This window comes from Lepidochelys kempii, chromosome 2, assembly GCF_965140285.1.
Source record: "Lepidochelys kempii isolate rLepKem1 chromosome 2, rLepKem1.hap1, whole genome shotgun sequence".
Lineage (NCBI taxonomy): Eukaryota > Metazoa > Chordata > Testudines > Cheloniidae > Lepidochelys > Lepidochelys kempii.
This window is the reverse complement of record NC_136381.1, coordinates 255033754-255048751: the sequence shown is the minus strand read 5'-3', so window position 1 is coordinate 255048751 and position 14998 is coordinate 255033754. Positions and strand designations below refer to the sequence as shown.

Below are 14998 nucleotides of genomic sequence, written 5' to 3'. Positions count from 1 at the left end.
AGAAAAGGGTACACCAGGATTGGTTCGATGAGAACAACGAGGACATTTTCAAACTCCTAAGTAACAAGCATAAAGTCTTTGTTGAATGGCAGAATGAGCTCACTTCCACCTCAAAGAATGGTAGGTTTAAGTACCTGCAGAGGAAGGCCCAATCTGAACTGAGGAGAATGTAGGATGAGTGGTAGGAGAGGAAAGCTGCAGAAGTTCAGCATTATGCAGATATAAACACCGCAAAGATATTTTTTGACTCTCTCAAAGCAGTTTGCGGACTGTCTAAATCTGGCACAACCCCCTTGAAGTTGGCAAATGGCACAACCCTCATCAAAGACAAGGAGGGAATCGTACAGAGATGGGCTGAACACTTAGAATCATAGAATATCAGGGTTGGCAGGGACCTCAGGAGGTCATCTAGTCCAACCCCCTGCTCAAAGCAGGACCAATCCTGGACCAAACAAATACTCAGTAGACCATTCACAGTCAATTGGCATGTCCTTGATCATTTACCCGAGAAACCCATCAAAAAGGATCTTGATGTCCCTCCATCAGTTGAGGAAGTTATGAAAGCCATAAAACAACTGAACTCTGGCAAAGCCTCCGGAAAGGATGGTATTCCAGCAGAACTGTATAAAGTAGCAGGCCCCAAGGCCATCGAGGTGCACCATGACATCTTGAATAGCATTTGGGAGGAAGAAGAAATGCCACAAGACTTCAAAGATGCTATTATTGTATTACTGTTTAAAAAAAAAAAACAAAGGCAGCAAAGCTGACTGCAGAAACTAGAGAGGCATTGCTCTCCTCTGTACAGGAGGGAAAATACTAGCTTGTTCCAACCAGCACCTTATTCCAGTGCCTCAGTGCCAGCCATCTTCATCCAAGGCACACAGCTGAAAAATATGGATCAGTTCAAGTATTTGGGCAGCACCATCTCAAGTGACTGTTCCCTTGATGAGGAAACTTTTCAGAATTAGTAAAGCCAGGCAGGCCCTGCTCTGTGAGAGAGATGTACGGGAGTGTGTGTGTCACCCGTCCCTGTGTGAAACTTAAAGTCTGAAAGATAAGACAGTAAATAAAATCCAACTATGCAGTATTTCTTTTTAACAGGGGCTCAGTCAACTTGGTGTGAATTTGAATGTTTGTATGCCATAGTTCTGATTGATTGCCGTTGAACTCTCTTGAATAAGAGTAATTTTACCAGATGTCCCGTATTCAGCATAGGGAAATATGGTCACCTTAACTAAAGGTGCTAGCAACCACATGGAACCTCAGCCCTTTTCTACAATCTCTTCCTGAGCAGGCCCTGATTTACCAGATGCAAACAGTCATCATCAAGGGAGACGCTAAGAACTTCCCTGAAGAAAGAAAGCAAGTCCTACAGCATTCAGCAAATCAGACGAGCCATTAAAAACAAATTCAAGGGGGTGGGAGGAATTCTGCCTAACCACAGCCAAGGACTAGATTACCTTTGACAATATGAGCAATTAATTAAACTTTAATTGCAGTTCAACTATTTTCTTTGATTTCATCCTAAACAGCTGATTTGCCTGAGTTTATTATGGGTACATAAAATACCCTCAGCATGGTGCAGAATGGAGCATGTGAGTCATTATTTATCACAACATATAGCTTGGGCTACTGGTGTGCTGAGTCAACTTCTTGTACTCGCCTGTCTGCCTGTGTTTAGCTGTTGCCTTTTATCCTATGCTAAGATTGAGAGTCGTCTGGGGCAAGGACTGCCTTTTTGTGTTTATACAGTACCTAGCAGAATGGGTTCATGATCCATGAGGGGGTTTCCTAGGTGGTGGGGAAATGTAAATAATATCTCTAGAGAGCAGCAATTATAGATATTGTAAACAGCATGCCCTTCTCCAACAATCACTGGGATGGAGCTCCACTCTTAGAAACTGAAATGTTCCAGTGCTATCCCTCTAAAGCAAAGGGACAATGCAATCATAGAAGTGAAGAGAAGAACAGGTAAAGGTGCCCTGAAAGTTAGAACGGAGGGGTAGACCTAGCATGGACACCCTGCTTGAGCATGAATCCAAACAACAGTTGTTAAAGAATGTGAACAGAAAAATTCTCAACTCTCTGCCTTGTCAATCTCCTACCAGAAACTAGCTGCCTTAGAAGATTTGGTTACTGTGCAGTGGTCCTCAGTGTGACCTTTTAATTAGTAGCCCTGCGAGGCTGTAACAATGAGCTACAATCACAGCCAGTCTAATGATATTAAATGGGTAGGCACTAATGTTCAGAGTTGTTAGTTATGTGCAAAACCTTAATAAAATAAGAGCAATGTTAGGAGCTTTTCAGTTGCATCATTTGAACCCCAGTTGGTTGCCAAGCTGCAGATCGTTATTGCTCTTCTCGTCTGAAAATGAAGAATACACTGTGGTTCTAATTTTTTTCCAGACTATTAATTGAAATGAATTTCAGCTGATTTGCATAGGATCGTTCTAGAAAAGTAATGCCTTGTACATTAGCTAATGAAGGTGGATGAATCATTTTTAGCTTACTTTTTATCTCCCAGTACCCTGTCTTCTTTTTTTTTTTTTTTTTTTTTTTTTGCTTAAATCACTGCTGCTTCTACTCCCAACTTTTATCCCTTTTCTCTGTTGTTTGACTACTTTTCATCTTTGTCGGCCTGTTTAATAATACATTCCCTGTTACTATATTTCCTTTCTCTTCTCATCTTTAACCTTTCATTCTTATGACAGGGTCTATGCTAGAAATGTTAGCGAGAGCAGGTCCTATAAGGTTAGGACATTTTTTTTTAATGTGATATCTGCAGCTCCCACTGGGAGCCTCTGCCATATTACAATAGTCCATGATAATCAGTGAATTGCATATCTCTTAATTATGCTATCCACGTGAGACAATATCCTGAGTCACATGACATTCAGGGAGGCTGTTTTAGAGTTTTGCCAGAAAAATAAAGGCAGAATTCATTTAATTTGGCTGGCTTTAGTGCGCTGAATTTGATGTTTTATACTGGGAGAGTGTGAAACTCATGCAGATTCACAGGAGACTTGCACAGAAGGCAGTGTGTGATTGTGGTGCTATGAGCTGTGTGAAATCAAACCAATTTGAGAAGAAATAACCCACCTAAGAGTTTAGAACACACATGGGCCTGTTTGTTTGATATGATTACTCATTCACACTGGTGTCAGTTAGGCATAATGGAGTTAATGTAAGTGACAGAGGAGAATTAATGAAGTGACTCCTTATATATACCAGTGTTAATTGAGACCAGAAGCAGGACCATGAACTTTGCCACCTGTATGTTTTGCTAGTCAAACTCTGAAAGGTTCAACCACTAGTAGAAGCTAAGGCTGTCAAGTGATTTATTGCACAATTAAAAAAATTAATCTTGATTAATCTCACGATTAATCCCACTGTAAAATAATAAAATACCATTTAAATATTTTTGGATGTTTTCTACATTTTTTCAAATATATTGATTTCAAAACAATATAAAGTGTACAATGCTCACTTTATATTTTTTACTACAAATATTTGCACTGTAAAAAACAAAAGAAAGTGTTTTTCAATTCACCTAATACAAGTACTGTAGTGCAATCTCGTTATTATGAAAGTTGAACTTACTAATGTAGAATTATGTACAAAAAAAAACTGCATTAAAAAACAAAGCAATGTAAAACTTTAGAGCCTAAAAGTCCACTCAGTTCTACTTCTTGTTCAGCCAGTCACTCAGACAAACAAGTTTGTTTACATGTGCAGGAGGTAATGCTGTCCCCTTCTTGTTTTCAATGTCACCTGAAAGTTAGGACAGGCAATTCGCATGGCACTGTTGTAGCCAGCATCGCAAGATATTTACGTGCCAGATGTGGTAAAGATTCATATGTCCCTTCATGCTTCAACCACCAATCGAGAGGACATACATACATGCTGATGACAGGTTCTACTTGATAACTATCCAAAGCAGTGCGGATTGACACACGTTCATTTTCATCATCTGAGTCAGATGCCACCAGCAGAAGGTTGATTTTCTTTTTTGATGGTTTGGGTTCTGTAGTTTTGCATCAGAGTGTTGCTCTTTTAAGACTTCTGAAAGCATGCTCCACACCTCATCCCTCTCAGATTTTGGAAGGCACTTCACATTCTTAAACCTTGGTTTGAGTACTATAGCTATCTTTAGAAATCTCACATTAGTACATTCTTTGTGTTTTGTCAAATCTGCAGTGATAGTGTTTGTAAATCAAACAACATGTGCTGGGTCGTCATCCGAGACTGCTATAACATGAAATCTATGGCAGAATGCGGGTAAAACAGAGCAGGAGACATACAGTTCTCTCACAAGGTGTTCAGTCACTAATTTAATTAACGCATTATATTTTTAACAAGCATCATCAGCATGGAAGCATGTCCGCTGGATTGGTGGCTGAAGCATGAAGGGGCGTACGAATGTTTAGTATATCTGGCATGTAAATATCTTGCAATGCTGGCTGCAACAGTGCCATGCGAACACCTGTTCTCACTTTCAGGTGACATGGTAAACAAGAAAAGGGCAGCATTATCTCCTGTAAACGTAAACAAACTTCTTCAGCCAAGCCCTAAGAGAAACCAGAGGTAGGACTGAGTGGACTTTTAGGCTCTAAAGTTTTACATTGTTTTGTGTTTGAGTTCAGTTATGTAAAAAAAAAAAATCTACATTTGTAAGTAGCACGTGTATGAGGTGAATTGAAAAACACTTTCTTGTTTACAAAATTTGCGCTGTAAAAATGATCAAGAATAATACAAATGTATTCTGTGTTATAATTGAAATCAATATGTTTAAAGTGTAGAAAAACATCCAAAAATATTTAATAAATTTCAATTGGTATTCTATTGTTTAACAGTGCAGTTAAACCCGATGAATTGCAATTAATCAACAGCCCTAGTAGAAACATTTGCATTTCTATTATTTTCTCTTCCCTGATCTTGATTTATTTTTCTTCCCTTCTTTAAAAATTGTATCTGAGGGGTAGCTCTAAGTTTTTATCATGGGTGACCTTCTATCAGTTAGATGGGTGGCTGGATTGTTTTTGTGGGAATAGCACCGTTAAAGCTAGCATCTTCCTCAGAGCTTTCTGCAGAACAGCTGGTCTCCTTCAAGCTTGGGTTCCCTGTTTGCTTGTCCAATACATCATATCCAATCTAAAACATCTCTCAGCATGAAGCATATCAGGGGCAGAGATCAAAACCTAATGAGAATCTTGTGCCTAAGTGCTGGACTGAGATCCAGCAGATCTGGGTTCATTTCCTGTCTTTCCACAGACTCCCTGTAAGGCATTGGGCAAGCCTTGAGGAGGTAATCCAGGAAGAGACTTCTGTGTTGCAATGCTGAGTATCCTCATGCCTAATTTTTAGGTGCCTAGTAAAATCAGAGGAACAATGCTGCTCCACAAACCCTGAGTTAGGCACCTAGAAGGGGGGAGAGGGAAAGAGAGGTGCCTGAGATTGTAACCCCCAAAGCCCAGTTGCTAGGAGAGGAGCTGCCTAAACTCAGGTGGGATGCAGACAGGGGGAGAGGGGCTGAAGGGGGAGGGGAGCAAGGTCTGGGGCCAAGCCCCAGCTGGGTCATGGTGGTGGCTGGTAGCCAGGCCCAGAGCTGAGGCTGGGGACAGTTGCAGGGGCTGGGTGATGCTCCCAGCACCTCCCCACCCCCCCATTAAATGTTCCTCTGAGGGGGCAGTTTGGGGATTTCTGTCCTGGTGCACAGGTTGCAGAGAGGGAGGCAGTAGCGTGTATACTAAGAGTCACCACGGGAACCTGCAAAAATGTAGGTGCAGAGTAAATGTAGGCACCTAAAGAAACAGGATGTAGCTGCGTAAATACTGTAACCTTTCTGTGCTCCAGCTCTCCATTACTGACAGGTCGCTTAAAGGGCCTTCCCTTTCCTTGTGTGTGCACAGGTGCACGGTGCCCAGCACATGGGTAAAGGAACGTAGTTACCTCCAGGTGCTGCTGTAAAACCACTAATTCAAAAAAAATTCTATAATGGAGTATTGATGGGAAATCTTGGTCCCAGGCTGGTGGAGGGAACATGATGACATATGTCACAGTCTATAGAGAGGCTCATGACTGTAAGCATCTACCTACCGCAGGGCAGACTGTCAGAAACAGCACAGACACTGCAAACTGGTGGTGTGTTCTATAATTAGATTTCACCAAGCTAGTAACAAATGTGAACTCCTGGATCACTATACCAGTCCCTCTTGGCACCCAGACAAACTCAACGTAGTGACAAATAGTCATTTACACCAAAATCACACCACATTCAGGTTGCTTCCAGTCCCCAAGACACCAGTTACTTGCCCCAGATCAATTGGTACCCTAGCTCTTACACCAAAGACAATGTCTGTAGCCAATCCTGTATCAAACTCGTTAAAGGTTTATTAATCAGGAAAAAGTAATAAGAGTTACTTGCAGGTTAAAGCAAGCAAACATATACACACAAATGAGTTAGGTACCATCTAAATCCTAACAATGACAGAGCTGTAGTTATCTGTCAAAGCGTTTTTCAGGGCAGCCCCTTGGGATCTCTGGCTTTAGTTTGGAGTCTCTGGTCTTATCAGAGTTCAAATGGCCAAAAAGGATGGAAAATTTTACTGTGGCTTTGTTTTCTTTCCTTCATTCAGCTTCCAAGTCTACAGGATGAGTTTTCTTGTACAAAGCATGTTGCAGATGCAATAGGGCCATTAACCAATACTTTATATTGCTTGATGGCCCAGATGATTTTTTTAGGCCTTCTGGATTGGGGTGGGGGGGAATGATTCCCATGCCTGAATTCACAGCAAACATTTTCAAAGTTATAAAGCAACCCTTTCATATTTTCTTGTAGCATGACATAAAGCCAGTGCAAGTGAGAGTAATGCATGCAGCAACTCACATGCATGTCATAGAGTCTAAATACTTTGATGCTATTTTGCGCACAACTAACAGATGGGTCTGGTCTCCAGCTCTGAGTTTGTTAGGGCTTAGCTTACACTTGCAGCTGGGGCAAGTGCTAGCATCTGGCCTGCCAGTATCACACCCATCACTTAGAAATTTTGAATCCCGCTTGGCTATTTTCTAAAGCTTTGCACCAGATCAAACAGGAATTAATTCAGCAAAGTCCTGTACGCTATGTTATACAGCAGCTCAGACTAGATGGGCATAGTGGATCCTTCTGGCTTTGAAGCCTATAGGGCTGTCACACATACCAAGTCAGCCTTCCCAGGAATGGGGTATTCTGAATAATGGTTCAATCTCTGGGCAGAATTAACAGCCAAACAAATGAAAAGTTCAGTAGTCATGCTTCATAATCACTAGCCAACAATTCCCAGCGAGGAAGCAGGAAAGTCCCATCTCACGTGAATGGGCTCTGCTACCACTGAGTTTAGAGCTGTAATATAAAAGATGAAGTAGCTGTGGCCAGTACTGGCCGGCTTGTGCAGTGGAATGAAATGCACAACCATTCTGAAACACAGGGGCATGAAGCTGCATGCTTTATTAAAAGACATGCAAGCCAGAGGAGCATGAGAATCCTATTGAAGTATCACCATGCTGCGTGGGCCAGGGGTGAAGAGCTACTCCTCATACTGTGGCTGCAAAAGAGTGAGCGGGGGGAGAGGGGGGGAAAATCTCTACACGCTATACCTTGGGAAACCGGAAAAGTAGCTGAAGCTCTGTAACAACTGATTGTATGTAGCGGTTAGTGACGCTAAAACTCATGGGACAAAGAGTGGTCCTGTGGTTAATGCCATGGCCTGGGATTAAGGAGCGAGGGGTTCAATTCCGTGTGCTGCTGCAGAGTGTGTGTGGCCTCATGTACATCATTTAATGTCTCTCTGCCACATGTCCCCAGCTGTAAAATGGATGTGATAATACACCCTTTCTCCCACCCTCTCGGTTAACATTGAGGGCCGGGCCTGACCCTTATACAGCACCTAGCACCACAGTGCCCCAGCTCTAGGGTACAGGCTCCAGTAATAATTACAAACTGCAATAGCCTGTAGGAGTTGAAACAAACTGAGTCGAATGGTTGTGACCTCCCCCAGGATACAATCGAGCCTGTGGAATTGCTGTGCCCCTTTAACTCTCTCACTCAGAATACCTCTCCCGGTGCTCTGCTAGTGAAAAACAGCCCCTCCAGGCTGTTAGCACACCCAGCAAAGTTACCTGAGTGCTCGCCCAGCATGAACTGTATACAGGGAGACACCTGCAAATCCCCCACCAGCTGCTGCCTTGCACCCCCCCAAAATGTGTCTTTTGGACAGTGCAAGCTCATAAGTCTGTCATTTTATGAAAGAAAATGAATATGAAGCTGCCCTTGTTATCCTGAGCAGAGATTTCCCCAAACACATCAGTCAACGCTCACTGGTTTAGATAAAAACATATTTATTAAACTGTAGAAAGATAGATTTTAAGTGATAAAAGGTCAGAATTGGTTACAAAAAGAAATAAGATGATAAAAATCGCAATCTAATTCCTAAACTTTACCAAGCTAAGTAAAATTTGAAGCAAGCAACTTTCTCACCCCTCTGGATGTTGCAGGCAGGTCACAATTCTTAGTACACAGACTCAGTTCCCTTCCCAGCCTGGGACCGATCCCCCCCATTCAAAGTCTTTCAAGCAAACTTGTTTCAGTAGTGATGCGATGATGAAGAAGCCATTGTCTCGTATTTTATACCCTCCTCTTCTCCTTGAGGAACACCCCTCCCCCCATCTGCAAAGGCATAGACAAAGCAGTCTCCTATTTATGTGAGATTCAAAGCCTCTCTCAGGTGAATTGTACATTTCTTACTCCCACGTGCTGTGTACGTGCCATTTGGGATGCCATGCAAGGCCTTTGTTATTTCTGAGGAGCCAGGCTGTGGGCATTTCCCAGACTCACAACATGTAGCAAAAATCTCAGAACTCCGTATACAAAGTTGATACACACATTTTAGCAGGACAGTAATACTTAGCAGATTATGACTTTCCAAACGATCACTCACAAGGTATACTTTGTATAAAACATATCAATCATATAACAGTGGTGAATATGTGGGTATAGGGAGGTTACATGGGCTACGGCATGTTACAGTGGTTATCCCCTATGTCTCAGGAAACACCTAATCTCAAGCAGGACAAGCAAAAGCATTTGCTCTCGCTGGAAGGGAAAGCTTAGCAGGGCCCCAAATTGCACCCGAAGATGTCATCCCTAAATCTCAGCCCCTCTGGGCCACAGAAACCCAGAAAGAATGACATCTCTTTGCCAGCAGAGACAATTTCCTGCCTGTGCTGAAAGCACCTCAGGAGATGTACCAGAACCCAAAGATGAGTGGCCTAATGTGGCTCTCCAGGGTCACTCTGGGGACTAGTGACCCCACTCAGATTTTATGCTGCTTTATTTGATTCCCCACCCCAGGACTTCCATGGCGCTGCTCCTGGTCAGAGTTAAGTATACGCTTTAAGACCTTGGCTGGACCAGGGCTCTAGTCAGTCTCAGCAAATTAAATGGTCCTTAAGTACTGAGGCAGTATTAATGGGGCACCTGCTGCTGCTTTCCCAGCCTTCCACACTGTATTCTAGACTCATGTAGCTTCAGAATCCCCCAGCTATCCCTTTATGCCTGATGTATCTTCCTCCGCTAAGAAAATTTAGATTTTTGCTTCCTGGATCCATGACCTGATGGGTCAGAGAGCCTGGAGTGGCTATAATCTTACCACATTGTCTTGAAGTTAAATGCATGGAGATGGCGTCAGAGGGCAAAGGGCAGATTCTCAGAGCCCAGCTGCCTCTCTGATTTGTCCTCAGTGGACAAATCTACACAGAGCCCTAGTTCATGTGACTTCCCCAGGGGACGCTTCTAGGAAGGGGTTAAACAGAGAAAGGTGTGACCTGAGGAAAAGACAGGGAGCTGGAGTTAGGAGAGGAGATCAAGCAGCAGGGGGACACAAAGACAGGACGGGAGGAAAGATGAAAATACAAGGTAGGGTCAGGAAGTGTCTCTGAAAATTCCAATCTCCCCTGGTTTATGGATAATCAGAGGATTTAAACAATTCAAGGACACTGAATTCCTCACCGATCCTATGCAAACACTTTTTCTATTTCCTTTTCCAGATATGGATTTATAATGAAGACCATGAGCTGATTTTGAATAATCTTCTCTGCTTGGACGTGTCAGAAACTCGCTCATCAGATCCACCTCGTCTCATGAAATGCCATGGATCTGGAGGGTCACAGCAGTGGATGTTTGGGGTGAGTGGTTTGCGTGGGGAGTTCTCATACCCATCCCTGTGTTTAAGGTGCAGGGCTACCCTAGAAAGTGACTGTGAAAATGGCATTATGGGAGGCCAGGAATGTGGTTTCTGTATCAAACGTGCTCCGTTGTGCAGGAGGTCAGACTAGATGATCATAATGGTCCCTTCTGACCTAAATATCTATGAATCTATAATAGGGTAAATTGCATGGCTGCAAGTCACAATTTAACTTGTGTGCAGCATATCCTAGAGGCTGTCGCTCAAATGTAGATAAGGCTTCACAATCTGGACTCTGAATCAAGCTGAGTTCTTTTCCTTTCCATACATCATCAGCTGTAATAAATGTTTGTCAGGCCAGATTACATTCATTCCCATCAATGAGGCTGCACAGGTGTAACTGTAATTTAGTCATCAATTCTGTGGTGCCCAGGGAGGACTAGAACCCAGGTCACACTGTCTCAGCTGTGTTGGCTCTGCAGGACTAACAGGAGTAAGAAACAGTAAAAACATTTGTCAATGGCATAGGCAGGTCTGACCCTGGACATGCACAGGGAGAAGATCCGAGGAGTAAGAAGGTGCTATTTTTACAGTCACTTCACGGAGTAGAAGCACACGTTCAACCAGGCAAACTAAAATTGTCACCCGCACTTGTTTCTCATGTTGCTTTTAAATGGTCGACTTCACAAAGCAGCTGCTGAGTCGATTTTCACATCTGTGTCAAGGCTGCTGCTCCTCAGTGTTAACCCAAAGCCTTCCCCACTGACTAGCCTGGATCCAGTGGCAGCAGTAAATTGTCACTTTAATGTAAGCATTAAAACAATGGGAGTAGAGCACCAGCAGAACTCCCCATCGCCCATGGGAGCAGGTAAACTCCCGTGCTGATGGATTGATAGCGGGGTGCTTGGGCCTTTTCTGAGAAGGAAAGAGGGCCTCCAGGTGACCAACTCCAGCCGGTCTCCCCAGACAAGGGTCAGCGTGGGCCTTGGAAGGTGAAGTAAAAGGGGGTTGGCACAGTCTATTTCACACAACAGTGGGCAGCGAACTAGCTTGGAGACTCTCTCCCTTGTGATGGGATCTACTAGCTGTGAGTAGCTCATCCCCTCTCACTCCTGAACATTAGTGCCAATGCTAGTGTGTCTGGTGCATGCACACAGAACCCCACTGAGAGTTGTGCCTGGGTATGTGAGTGCCAGATTTGGGTATTCTTTAATGCTGTGTCACTGTGTAAGGTTGTGTGTCCACTGAATGATGAGACCCCATTCCATGCGTTGTCCAACATTTTTACAAACCATAGTATAGATATAACCTGACTAGGTCCCTGTAACTGGGCTAAAATCTTCTCTCCAGGGTTTACACCTAGTTATTGGGATATACTCTACAACTTTTAACTCATTGGGTCGGGGACAGGTGTATTGCCTTGGTTATAGGTGTAGAGTAGACTGGGTCGAAGTGAAGACCATCTGAAATGTGCATTGCTTTAGTGCATTTAGTGAATGGGCCACTGACTTTGGCACTCATTTTCAGTTTAAGGATGAAGCAAAGCCAATTTTTTTTGTATTTCCTCTTTTATTTTATCTCCAGAAGAACAATCGACTCTACCAGGTCTCAGTGGGGCAGTGCATGAAGGTTGTTGATCCACTTAGCCACAAAGGATATGTAACCATGGCTATTTGTGATGGCTCCCTTCCTCAGCAATGGCATCTGGAAAGCTGAATCTGAGAGAAGGCAGCACAGAGAGGCAATTAGCAGAGATCTGACTCCTCCTTGGCCATTGGTTTCTAAGTCCTTCTGGAGGGCATGGAAGGAGCCCTTAGCTGCTGTCCCTGACATGGACTGTTTTAAGGATTCTGTTATTTAAATATTCTGCCATGACCACCTGTGTGTTTGGAAGGAGAGGATGGGATCATTCAAATGCAGGAGTAGTGACAGCAGCCTAACTGCACAATATTGACACCTGGAGAAGTGCAATTTATCAGCATTTCCTTGGATTATCCTGGATTAATGAATCGTTATTGTTTAAATAAGAGGAAATAATCAGAACAGTATAATTTGAATTTTGTGGTAATATTTTAACTCAGTGGACCTTTTTAAATGACAAAAGACAGAAAGGAAGGAAGTTCTCTTTCCTGACTGTTTCATGGGCAGCATCATGCTAATTTACATTTTTAGTCTATTTTAATGGCTGAATTATTTTAGCTCATTTGGAAAATATTTTAATTTCCTCTTCTCTTTCTGAAAATTGTCATTTGTAATATTTAATTTTAGTTTGGTTAATTTACAATTTTAACCCATTTCACATAGTCAAATTTTCAGCAGCCATTTGTCATACAGTATTTAAAACAAAGTTACTATTACAAATTTTATTTTGATGACTCATGATGGTATCTGCATTTAAAATAAAGTATTAATGTTTTTTTTTTAATCATTATGGTTGTTTGGTCTGTTGCCTTTAGATTCAGAAGTACAGCATGCAAGAGACCAGTGCAAGCCAATGTGGGTCTGATAATTTGGATACATTTGTTTGAAGTGTGTTTAAACAGACTTTTTTTTTGTAAAGATGCTTATGAAGACATTTTAGTGTCCTACAGTTTGGTCTTTAGCTGCAGTTATTGGTGTGGAATTCTGGGAGTAATGCACCTCACATTTTAGAAGAAGAAGATGGGAAAAAAAGTTGCATTCTTCTAAGAATAGCATCCCTATGGCACATCAGGAGATGGGTGCCCCATGCGCTCTTGAGATTTTGGTCAGTAGTGCCTGTGGGTCCTCAGACATGCCCTGTGAAGCCAAGGCAGGGGTGATGTTTGGTAGTAGACTAGCACTTCACCTGCACATGAGAGAAAGGTGCCTGCGTAAACGCTTGGCAGTAGCTTGGTATTCCCTGAAATCATTTGGGAAAGTTTCTCCCTCCTGATCCATTTTCCCAACTCTTGTCCATCAGAAGTAACCAAAATACATATGCATCCAATGAAGTGAGCTGTAGCTCACGACAGCTTATGCTCAAATAAATTGGTTAGTCTCTAAAGTGCCACAAGTGCTCCTTTTCCTTTTGCCAATACAGACTAACACAGCTGTTACTCTGAAACCTGTCAAAATACATATGGAAAAAATCAGGTTCTTTCTAGTCTCCTCTCCTCCTGCTAGTCTCATTCACTCACTGCCATAATTCTTGGGCCTTTTAAAGCTGTTGACATTAACCTCTTAGTTTGGATGACCTACAGGGACTCATTGAGAAGGGTAGGGATTTTCTTCCTCCTCTGCAGTTCCTCCTTCTGCCCTCTTCTCCTCTCCATGTTCCCACCACCTCTTCTCGCACCAGTTGGGAGTTGGCACTGTTGCTGAAACTATGCCAGCTGGCCAGTAGCCTTCTCCATCCTTCCACAAGCTCTCGACCCTTTGTTCAAGCACTTCTGTACAGGTTTCATATCATGCCGTCCAAGTGCCTCTTTCCCCCCACCACAACAGTCTCTTCCCACCCTTTCGTGTCTGGAAGAAAATGCAGAAACGAAGGGGTTAAATTAAACTAATGTTAGCACTACAAGAACCTATTGATACTAGGACATATATGAAGTGGAGTTAATTGGCACTTGCAGCGCTGAGGAGGAAGAAATGCCACACAAAGCCAATGGGGTGAAAGTCAATGCTTGGGAGATGCACAGCACCAGCAGCTCCCACTGAAGTTACAGGCATTGCAAGTGCTCAGCATCTCTCAGGAACTGGCCCTAATTTTGTAATTCACAAAATCCCAGAGAGGTGAGGAGCAGCATGTGACTACTAGGGCTTTCAATTAATTGCAGTGAACTCAAGTGATTAACTCAAAAAAAAATTAATTGTGATTAATTGCAGTTTTAATTGCACTTTTAAATAATGAAATACCAATTAAAATTTATTGTACATATTTTTGGATGTTTTTCTACATTTTCAAATATATTGATTTCAATTACAACACAGAATACAAAGTCTACAGTGCTCACTTTATCTTATTTTTTATTACAAATATTCGCACTATAAAAAAGAAACAAAAGAGATAGTATTTTTCAATTCACCTCATACAAGTACTGTAGTGCAATCTCTTTATCGTGAAAGTGCAATTTACAAATGCAGAATTTTTTTTTTAACATAACTGCACTCAAAAACTTTAGATCCTAAAAGTCCACTCAGTCCTACTTCTTGTTCAGCCAATCGCTCAGACAAACAAGTTTGTTTACATTTGCAGGAGATAATGCTGCCCACTTCTTAGTTACCTAAAAGTGAGAACAGGCATTTGCATGGCACTGTTGTAGCCGGCATTGCAAGGTATTTACATGCCAAATATGCTGTACGTTCATGTGTCCCTTCATACTTCGATGTGTAAATTGCACTTTTATCTTTTTTTAAGGGGCAAATATTTGCAATAAAAATAATGATATAAAAGTGAGCACTGTGAATTTTGTATTCTGCGTTGTAATTGAAATAAATATATTTTGAAAATGTAGAAAAACATCTAAAAATATTTATAATAAATGTAAATAGCTATTCTTATAATTGTTTAACAGTGCAATGAAAACGGTGATTAATTGTGACTGATTTTTTTAATCGTTTGACACCCCCACACCCTAGGTGTTCTTTTTCTGGCTGAGCTCATCGGATTCTCCAGTTAAACCTGGAGGGTCTCAAACATACCTGATGGCTGCATGCAGGAAGCTTGGCTGGAAAATCAGTGCCCCATACTGCAACGGTTAAAAGGAAAAGTTAGTCTTTTCCTCTTTGCCTCCCCAGGGGTTCATCCTCTTTAAACG

At 42.3% G+C, this 14998-nt stretch overlaps 1 protein-coding gene across 7 annotated transcripts in view; it reads left to right on the top strand.

Moving 5' to 3' along the window:
* GALNT11 (polypeptide N-acetylgalactosaminyltransferase 11) overlaps nucleotides 1–14998 on the top strand; it is a 105644-nt gene that overhangs the window by 75857 nt on the left and 14789 nt on the right. For 4 of the 7 annotated variants that reach the window (XM_073334608.2, XM_073334609.2, XM_073334610.2 and 1 more), the window contains exons 11-12: nucleotides 10084–10221; nucleotides 11805–14631. In XM_073334608.2, the coding sequence (XP_073190709.1) occupies nucleotides 10084–10221; nucleotides 11805–11936 (270 nt within the window). In that variant the 3' untranslated portion in view covers nucleotides 11937–14631. Of the gene's footprint in view, nucleotides 1–10083; nucleotides 10222–11804; nucleotides 14633–14998 lie in introns of those variants that run through there. The other 3 variants (XM_073334613.2, XM_073334612.2, XR_012157629.2) reach the window with 2 other exon arrangements.